General features: G+C 39.8%; 1 protein-coding gene across 1 annotated transcript in view; it reads left to right on the top strand.

Annotated features, from left to right (window-relative positions):
- Positions 1-708: 708 nt before the first annotated feature.
- myo15b (myosin XVB) overlaps positions 709-10752 on the top strand; it is an 87509-nt gene continuing 77465 nt past the window's right edge. Inside the window, exons 1-10 of the mRNA XM_023340548.1 lie at positions 709-745; positions 824-927; positions 1043-1106; positions 4698-4811; positions 4909-5070; positions 5146-5259; positions 5331-5389; positions 7945-8068; positions 8173-8268; positions 8356-8487. Coding sequence (XP_023196316.1) covers positions 713-745; positions 824-927; positions 1043-1106; positions 4698-4811; positions 4909-5070; positions 5146-5259; positions 5331-5389; positions 7945-8068; positions 8173-8268; positions 8356-8487 — 1002 coding nt within the window. The 5' untranslated portion in view covers positions 709-712. The remainder of the gene's footprint in view (positions 746-823; positions 928-1042; positions 1107-4697; positions 4812-4908; positions 5071-5145; positions 5260-5330; positions 5390-7944; positions 8069-8172; positions 8269-8355; positions 8488-10752) is intronic.

Below are 10752 nucleotides of genomic sequence, written 5' to 3'. Positions count from 1 at the left end.
TGCACACACTCTGCATTTTCTTGATGAGCTTCAAGAGGTAGTCACCTGAAATGGTTTTCACTTCATAGATGTGCCCTGTCAGGTTAATAAGTGGGATTTCTTGCCTTATAAATAGTCATGAAAATAAAGAAAACCCACTGAATTAGAAAGGTGTGTCCAAACTTTTGGTCTGTACTGTATATACATATACGTTGACCTTAAAACTGTGACTATGTTGTGACAGTTTGGTATGAGACAGAACATTTGTGAACAGATTGAGCTCCTTCCAGTGCTTCCATTGCCCTATGAAGAAATACATCGCTCCTGGTCAAAAGCAACCAATAAGAGTCAGTAGAAGGATCTTAGAGCTGTCAATCAAGCTCCTGTATGTCCTGCTCAGTATGGAGAACCACCTTACTCTTCCAGAAAAACTGTTTATCCATCATCATCTGTGGACATGCTAGTTAGGCTGAGCAGTCATGATAGGCTCTGTTATCAAAAACAGAGTCTGTCATTTCTTAACTCCATTATTAGGTATTTTGACAAATGATTGATACTTTTATAGATTCAATTCTAATATTTCTTTGAACATTTTGAAGAGTCTCTTAAGTTTAGGAAGCTATTTCTCCTCAGTTTTTCTATGATAATTTGACCAATACATTTCTTATTCAGTGGACAGAGTGGTTCTGGAAAGACTGAAGCTATGAAGCATATAGTCCATTACCTCAGCTCAATGTGTCAGGACAGAAATGACAACCTAAGACAGGTAATTCAAAGTTGTAAAAAAAAAAAAATCAGTTATCATTTTTGCTTTCATGTGCACTTGTTTTCATTTCTTAATTAGCCGATGGAAGCCTTTCCCATCTTGGAAAGCTTTGGGAATGCCAAGACCATTCTTAACAACAACTCTAGCCGATTTGGCAAGTATCTTCACATTCACATACTCCAGTAAGTCCACCAATTATTACTTAATTCAGTTCAGGAATATTTGTAGATTGATCTCTTATCATGACTGGTAAAATTGATTGCAGCTATTTTTTTTATTTGGCCTCCGGGTTGACAGTGGAGTTGTTGTAGGAACCTCACTGTCTAACTATCTCTTGGAGAAGTCGAGGGTTGTCTTTCAGGTAAGTCTGCTTTGTCTAAAAAACATTTTTGACAGAAACTGTAATATGTCAGAGGCGTTGGTCTTGAAAATACAAAATACAAGAAAAGATTTGAATGCATAGAATATATATTCTAGATTTTCACTGTTAGTACTACTTCAAACCTCTTCATTTCTGAGGGGCGTATATACAGTATCTACGGTAAGTTTGGCACAAATTGAAAGATTTTAGCATTATCTTACTGAATTCTAATCACAAGTCAGTTGTTACTTTTACATGCATACATATAAGAAACTATGTAACTGTTTTCTCAGTGGAAAGACTTGGCATTTCACAAGTATATAGATTCAGTTTGACTTTCACAATATCCTAAAAACGTTCAACTCATATGGCAAGACCTAGTCAGACACTTATCAATGTCATATTTACAACTAAACCTAAGAGGATAATAAAAGCTTAACATTTTCCTCCAATGGCCATAAACTCACGTTTGATATTTAACGATACTGACTGAATAAGATTCCCAAGAATTCTTGTTTGGAGCCATCTCCTGAAATGTACATTGTATATTTTTTATTTATTTAAAAAATTACTATCATAAGAACTTTTATCACAGCTCCTGAATCTGATCCATCTGTTTTGGTCCCATTTGCTGTTGTTTTTACATAGTTTGAATGCGTGGCTCTTTCATTATTAGAGGATGCTTTGGATATGTTACATGCTCAGGACTCCCCTTGATTCTGTCACTCTACATTTTTTAAAGAATTACTTTCTAGTAAAGGACAGTCTGTTCTTGCCATTATTAATTGGAGTCTGTCCGCTGGTGTGATTCTTGCTCATTTTAAGCATGCTGTAGTGCAGCTACTGCTTAAGAAATCCGGCATTGATCACACTGCCCTGACTAATTACATGCCTATTTAAATGTTGCCATTTCTTTCAAAGGGTTCAGGGAAAATTGTTTTTGTCATCGGAACGAGTTTTACTAAAGGACTGCAACCAGATTTTTTGTGCCATAGGAAGCAATAATGACTCCAACATTTCTTGGGAGGAAGGGTCCAACAGTGAAGGGTTACATAGATAAACAGATCTATGTATATAATACATCTTTAATTCTGGCTTACTTCAAATAATCCAGTTACTTTAAAGCAACTGGTTAAAGTTCTGTGTGTGCTCTAACATATGAATGTTCAGAGTATGTCTTTCTTTAGCCAGGCTTTCATTTCCACATCTTGAGTTCCATTTTTCTAATTCTGATTACTATTCAGCATTTTTACATTATAATTTTGCGTAGAGGGATTATCAGTCAACATCATGCTGGATCAGCAGCCTGTGCATGTTGCAGGCAAGCACATATTAGAGCTGCAAGCATCATTGGGGTCCTCACAGTTCAGCACTACTCTGGCCTCGTTGCACCAGCTACCCCACCCATTCACCATCGTCAATGCTCTCCCGCATTCCGGTAAATCATGTGAACTTTGGTGCAAATCAGATGATACATGTCTGATTTAGAGACAACCGTAGACAAACGGCGAGGGACTGGAATTCGCCATTCAACCGCGTCCACACGCTCCAGCTAGCAGCCAGTGTTGAGAGAGGGATTTACCATCATGTTGTTCTCTTTCATTAAACACAGGTATAAATCTGCGTGAACCATACAGTAAAAGGAAGAGAACTAGTTGGAAAAAAGGTGACTTCCTGTTGAAAGGGGGTCTGGCTAAGGTGATGCCACCAATTGGTCAATTGGTCAAAATGTGAATGTGATGAGTTCTGATCTATGATGATATAAGGAAAGTTTGATGAAGCCAGGAGCTTATGCAGGGAAGTTATTCCACTTTGATGTTTCATGGTGAATTGCACGTTTTGACGGTTGGCCACACCCACAAGCTTTGATGTACAAAAAACATTTCGATAGCTATTGACCTTTTATGCCTCAAGACTGTGCTGAATAATTGTAAAGTCTGTAAGTTAAAAGCTGTGGGAGAAGTTTGTTCAGATACAACATGTGTAACAGACAACATGACGACATTGATCCAAAATGACCAACTTCCGTGGGATTTAGACCATGGCACTCGGAAACCTTTTCTTAGGTCCTGTCACAATTTATATGTGTATTCAATTTCATGTTTATCCATCAAAGCATGGCTTGACAGCTGGTTTATTAAATATTCTAGGGGGTTGTTGAGCAAGGATCGATCACAGTGAGTTTGGTGCAGCTCGGCTGAAATATGTGGAATTTAGAGCCAAACTTATAGCAACGGCTTTGCCTGTGACTTCGCCGCGCCACTACGGCCACACCCACACCCTCCACCAAAAACTCTTGGCACTTTAAAGCAAGTGAGACCAACTAGTTATCTGTCATCTGACACAAGATCATCATGATTAGGTCAAAGGAGTCAGAGATACAGCTTTCCATGTAAATGAAATCCAGCTGAAATACCATTGCCATTTTTTTCTAGTGTTGTGTTATGTTTTTCTTTACTCAATAACTAATATGATTTCAAATGCAACAGAGTAACATTATTCTAACAAACAAAGAAGTAAAAGTTTAGATTAAAACAGTTCAAACTGTAAACAGCTTAAAGGACAAATTAGACAAATTGTAATTAACAGCAATAAATATAACTTATTACTTTCGACCCCGTACGGCAGAACCAAAATACAGTATATGTTTTCCACATTGTGAAGTGCTTCTACTTTTTGCGTAATCCAGAAAGGTAGCATATAGTACAGTAAAATATTATGATTTTATTTGTTTTGGTTCACACAATGAGCCACTGACGATTTTCATCATAGTACCGGCAAGAATTTAAAACTAGTTTCATTCCTGCCTACAACTCCATTACAGTTGGACATATGTTTAACCAATTATTAAATGCACTTCACCTAACACATAAATTACCCTGGAGAACATTTATGTTTTTTCCTAGTTCACAGCTACAGCTCAACAGAAGTCTCAATGTCCATATAATACAGCATGACATATTATTGTTAGGACTAAAATAAGAGGGGCAGCACATTTCCACAATATCTCAAAATAAGATTAACTGACAGGTATCTTTTAGAACACTGATGAATAGTGTGTAATATGATTAAACAGTAATTAATAACACCACTATGAGCAAAATCAAACTAAACTGCAACCATAAATATTACTACATATTAAACATTTAAAGCTGCAGAATATTTGAGGTATAATAAGGAATCTTTTTTCTACTCTTAATGATTTTTTTCTTCACTTTATTTTTACTTTGATAATTATTTATCCAACCTTCAGAAGTAGAGGCACCTATTGTCACAGGTGCTGCATCCATTGTTGTTTCTACAGTTGAAGCTAAAATCTCAAAATTTTAAGCTGCACCTGCACCTGCAGCATGGGCTGTTCACAGTCCAAATCTTTGTCTAAGATAAATTAAAGTATGCAATTTAAAATATCTTTAAACTAGAATTAATTTGACTGTAGTGAACATAGTGAGACAGCATTTTACAAACGATGCAATGAAATCTTTGCTTTCTCTCTTGTGCCTTATAAGTGATTGTAAATGAGCACATTCAAATATGTATTCAAAAATGTAATTCAAATAAAATTAAATTATTGCCTAATTTATAATTTAGGCCAATAAGGAGAGGAACTATCATGTGTTCTATGAACTGCTGGAAGGTATGAACGACTGGGACAAAGAGAAGCTGTACCTGCAGGGGGCTGAGACTTATTACTACCTAAATCAAGTAAATGAGACCAACAACATATCAATTCTTGTTTTTTCTGTTGTATTTTTTTATTTTCACTTATTATAAATGTTTCAACTTTTCTTATACCATGTAGGGTGGTGCCTGTGCTTTGAAAGGGAAACAGGAAAAACAAGACTTTCAACTTTTGCTTAAATGTTTGGAGACTATTGGCCTACATGCAAATCAAATCTCCAACATCTGGGCCATCCTCTCCTCTATTCTGCATCTTGGTAACATCTGTTTCAGCTCATATGAGGTATGTGTCTTTAAATGACACAGTCAGAATGAGATGCAAGGCATTCATATCATACTTTTGTTGGTGCTGTTTCAGAGTGAGTCATTTGAGGTGGCTCGTATCTTCAGTGAGGCAGAGGCCAGAAGGGTTGGGTCCTTGTTACAGATTTCATGTGAAACCCTTCAAACAGTAATCACTCACAAAGTCACAGTAAGTAGCTTTTTGTTAAGCAATTAGACCCACCTTGATACGCATGAGCAAACAGTTTGTTTTTGTTTTAGGAAACCAGCTATGATCGCATCTACTGCCCCCTGTCTGTGGAAAGTGCCATAGAATCAAGGTGACTAATGAGTCTGACTCATTTCCTGTCTTGGCAGAGCAGCAGCAGGCCCAGAGTCATGTCAGTTAGTGTTCCCTTTTTTTGTTACTAAAACTGTAGAAATGACAGTTCTGAGCTTGACTAATTAAGGACTTCCCTGCAAGCAATTATACATATAGTAAGGCACGAAAGAATTATTACCCCTGCCTGATTTAGACTTTAAATCATCTTAAATATTAAATCTATCCCCTTAGTTTGTTGGGCAACTTAGATGACTTCACCACCGAGACATTTCAGTTCATATGGTTCTCACTACCTTATTTATCACTAAGTGATCTTCTTTCTTTTGTTGTTGTTATTCTTTTGTTGGACCATATTAGTCTTGAGACAGCCTCTGCAGTCACAACAAATGTAACAATTGATGGCAAGGAAGGTTTCCCCCAAAAAACAGCCGTGAAAATGATGATGCTGCAGGTAACAGACTGATAGATCTCCAATATCTTGTTGCAGACATTAAAACGTTGAACCTTCCTCTAGAAGTAGAGTCTCCTTATTCCTTTCATGTACACAGCCTTAGTGTTAGACATCCAGATATTTATAGTGCTCCAACACCTCCACTTCCTCCCCCTAATCCTTGTGGCTGTGAAGTATATCTCTCCAGTCTTGCTCACATTCAGCCTCAGGTGGTTCAGTTCAGTCCAATCCGCAAAGTTTTCTATCAGTTAGTTACAGTGGGAAGAGTATTCGCCCTACTCTCCCCATATGACTTCCTCGAGTCATCTTAGAACTTCTGTAGGCGGCATTACTCTGTGTTGTACTGGAGGTCAGTCATGTGTAAGGTGGAGAGAAAAAGACAGACAAAAAAGCATAGTGCCCTGAGAAGGCCCTGTATCGCTGACCACCATATCAGACAGAGCCCTTTCCAGAGGGACAAACTGTGCTCTGCTTGTCAGATAGTCAGCCATCCAGGAGATCACTGAGCTCTTGATACCCATAACTCACAGTTTGTTATCCAGCAGTGGCAGCTGAATGGTGAATGGTGTTAAAAGCATTGGAGAAATCAAAGATTTCTCCAGAGACCAAATAAAACATAACTCGTTGCCACAGGTAGATAACAGCATCTTTAACTCCTCAGGCGAAGTCAGGACTGGAGGTCCTGACTTCACCTGAGTCCTGAGAAGGGCTAAGGCCAGTCTCTCCAGAACCTTCATCACATGACACATGCTACAGTATCAAGAAAAATAAGTTGTGTTCACTTAAATCTATGCAAACCAATTGCGTCAATAGGATAAATTATTGCAACATATAAAAATGACGTTACGTTGTGTGAAGTATTGCAAACCTAAAATAACTTGATGCATTCTAGTTTAGTTGTACATAAACTAAATAGCAAAGACATTTTGATGTTATAAGTTATATGCAAATTAGGTCTTTGGTCCAGGTTTTTCCACTGTAAAAAATATATTTTTAGATGATTTCAGCATTTTATTTCTGCCTGCATCACCTAGAACATCATTATATTTGTTAACCTACTGTACATACATTAAAGACATAATGTCATCAGGGCATATTTTATTTTTCAACACTGAAATAGTTGTTCATAATTTTATCTTCAGTTTGCAAGTTTGGTTGAACAGAAATGACTCATACAAAGTTTGGTGCAATTTAGTCTTTCTGGGTGAAAGGTGTAGCATTTTGTTTGCTTTGGTGAGTACGCCACTTTCGCCACTTGACTCAGAAACATGCTCAAAAACTTAAAATTTGGATCCCTTACTAGCACAATGAGAGATGAAGCTTTTAGCTCATAATCACTTGGAGTGTGGTAAAGTTTGAGATGTATAAATGTTAAAAATAGCCAAAATTTGCCCTGCCTCCCTGTACATTTTAGGACATAGAGACTTTTTTTCTTGACTTGAAGAGGATCTACCTTCATATCTCTACAATGTTTAAAATCTCTACAATGTACAATCTATCTGAGCAACTGTGTATCAACTTTGTCAATGAGCCATTAAATTAATACCATTTAATTTAATAGATTTTTTGATCACATTAAAAAAGTTACATTTCAGATGGGGGACGATTTTGGGTGAAGTTTGGTGAGTCTTTGAATATGTTTAGGATCTCAAATTTCCATTTTTGGGCAGAAAAGAGATACAATAGGCCTTTGCAGCAATAGGCCTTCACTGCTTGGGCCTAATTTAAGTAAATTTAGCAGATATGCATATAAAGTTAGGTATGAAGCCCAACTGTTGCAATTTTATGTTGTTTTTTTTTTTTCTCCGAAGAGTTTTTGCAGCGCTAGTGGCTCGTATTTTTTCGACAGTAGGCAGACAGGAAGGAGGGTGAGGAGAGGGGGGAAGACATGCGGCAAAGATTGTCGGGACCGGGAGTCGAACCCTCGACGTCCGCGTCGACGACTAAGGCCTCCAAACGTGGGGCGTGCTAACCCCCTGCTCCACCACAGCACGCCCCTGCAATTTTATGTTTACTTCATGACTTCATTTTTTTGAAGTCATGAAGTAAATTGGAAATTCTGGATGGAAGCAGGCTTATACATGTTTTCCTTTCCTCTCTAGAAATGCAATTGCCAAAGCTTTGTATTCAGTTTTGTTTGACTGGTTGTTGGAGAAAATTAATGACTGGCTAAGCCCAACAGAGATGGACAGCACTGTTGGTGTCGTAGACATTTACGGCTTTGAGGTTGGTAATCAACTTTCTAACCCTGGGACCTTCAGATACATCGCTGTATATGTTTTTTGGGGGGTGATGTAAGTTACATCTCTTTTATTTTGCCCTTTGTGAAGGATCTTGAAGTGAACAGCTTTGAGCAACTGTGTATCAACTTTGCCAATGAGCAGTTGCAGAATTTTCTCAACAAAACTCTACTTTCTCAGGAACAGGTAAACCAGAAAAATTAAAATCAACTACTTATAGTACTGTGTATCTCACTACTTAAACTGTACGGTGTAATTGTGTGTGTCTTGCAGGAGGAGTACAATAAAGAGCAGATTCCTTGGCATTCAGTTCAACTTGAGAACTTTCACACCTGTCTGGAATTGATCTCCTCCAGACCAAATGGCATCCTCCGCATATTGGATGATCAAACATGCATCCCACAGGTGCGAACATCCACATACAAAGTTATTTTCTTAATTAGTCTAAGCAGCTGCACACAAACACAGAAATATGGGACACAACATCTCTCTCTTCTGAATAGTTAGATTGCTGGTTTTTGCCAAACTCTTTAGAATAGAATAGAATAGAATAGAATAGAATAGAATAGAATAGAATAGAATAGAATAGAAGTACTTTATTCATCCCAGCAGGGAAATTACTTCGCAGTTACAGCATAGAGACAAGACACAATAACAACTACCACTGAGTAGTAGTTGTAGATAAAATAAAAATAAAATATAAAATGCCGTTAATATAAGAAACAACTTAAGAGCAGTCCTTGCAAAGATTCAAAAAATGCAGATATGTATATGTAAATATATGTACAGCAAGTGTGCCACAGTGCAGTTGTGCAAAATTGGACTGATTAGTGCAGAACAATGATTTAGCTTTTATTGTACAGTGAGATGGCATGTGGCAGGAAGGATTTCCTGTATCTGTCCCCACGACAGCGGAACTGGAGCAGCCTATGTGAGAAAGTGCTCCGCTGTCTGTCCACTATGTGGTGGAGAGGGTGCTGTTTATTGTCCATAATAGACAGAACCTTCTTCAGTGTCCTCCTTTCCACCACAGTTTCCAGGGACTCCAGCCTTAGTCCAAGTACAGAGCCAGCTTTCCTGATGATTTTGTCTAGTCTATTAGAGTCGCTGGCTCTGATGCTGCTTCCCCAACACACAGCAGCAAAGAAGATGGCACCGGCAACAACACTGTGATAAAAGGTCTCCAGCATCTTGCTGCACACGTTGAAGGATCTCAGCTTCCTTAAAAAATAGAGTCTGCTCATCCCCTTCTTGCACACAGCGTCAGTGTTAGATGCCCAGTCCAGTCTGTTGCCGATGCACTTTGAAATGTCTTGCTGCTGAAATGTGCTATACAAATAAAATTTGATTGATTGATGATTGATTGATTACAACTCCCAGGTATTTGTAATCCTCCACCTCCTCCACCACTTCCCCTTTGATCTTCAGTGGCCGTGAAGGTATCTTCTTCCTTCTGAAGTCAATCACCATCTCTCTGGTCTTACTAATGTTGAGCCTCAGGTGATTCTGCTCAGACCACTCCACAAAGCTGTCCACCAGTGTCCTGTACTCCCCCTCCCCTCCATCCCCTATACACCCGACAACTGCTGAGTCATCAGAAAACTTCTGTAGGTGACATGACTCAGAGTTGTACTGGAAATCAGTGGTGTACAGGGTGAAGAGAAAGGGAGAAAGCACAGTTCCCTGTGGAGCTCCTACATCACTGACCACCACATCAGACAGGACACTGCCCAGACAGACAAACTGTGGCCTGCCTGTCAAGTAGTCAGTAACCCAGGAGATCACTGAGTCGTTGACACCCATCCTCCGCAGCTTCTCACCCAGTAGCAGAGGCTGGATGGTGTTGAAGGCACTGGAGAAATCAAAGAATGTGATTCTCACAGTGTCTCCTCCACCATCCAGGTGCGAAAGTGCTCGTTGCAGCAGGAAGATGATGGCATCGTCAACTGCTAAGTGGGGCTGGTAGGCAAATTGCAGGGGGTCTAGAAACGTCCTCACCCTAGGCCTCAGCTGGGCCAGGACCAGTCTCTCCATGACCTTCATCACATTATATGTGAGAGCAACTGGTCTGTAGTCCTCTGGGTCGGATGGCCTTGGCTTCTTGGGAACAGGAACCACATGTGATGTCTTCCACCGCAGCAGGACTCTCTCCAGCCTCAAGCTCAGGTTGTACATGTGTGCCAGTACGGTGCATAGCTGGCCAGAGCAGGTCTTCAGGATCCGTGGTGTAATGCCATCAGGTCCTGCAGCCTTCCCCTGGTGTAATCGCCCCAACTGTCTCTTAACCTGGCCTGTAGTCACCGTTAGCTGGGGGTAGGTGTTGTTGTCTGCAGTGGAGATGGGGGAGGAGGGGGGATGGGGGGGCTGAAGGAGAGGTGGTGTGCAGGAGAATGCCGGTAGGTGGTTTGAACAGCTTGGGGCAGTGTGGATGTGTGGGGGGATGGTGGTGGTAGGGGAGTAGCAGGAGGTGAGCTAAACCTGTTGAAGAACTGGTTAAACTGGTTTGCTCTATCCGGGCTCCCAGATGTCTGTGTGTCTTTCCCCTTCATCCCAGCGATGTGCTTCATTCCTTTCCACACATCTTTCACACTGTTCTGCTCAAGTTTGGACTCAAGCTTCCTCCTGTAGTTGTCCTTGCATGTCCTCAGTGTCTCTCTGAGTTCACGCTGG

Source organism: Xiphophorus maculatus, chromosome 10, assembly GCF_002775205.1.
Source record: "Xiphophorus maculatus strain JP 163 A chromosome 10, X_maculatus-5.0-male, whole genome shotgun sequence".
NCBI classification, from domain to species: domain Eukaryota; kingdom Metazoa; phylum Chordata; class Actinopteri; order Cyprinodontiformes; family Poeciliidae; genus Xiphophorus; species Xiphophorus maculatus.
Note: the sequence above shows the minus strand (reverse complement) of the source record. Positions and strands in the feature narration are given on the sequence as shown.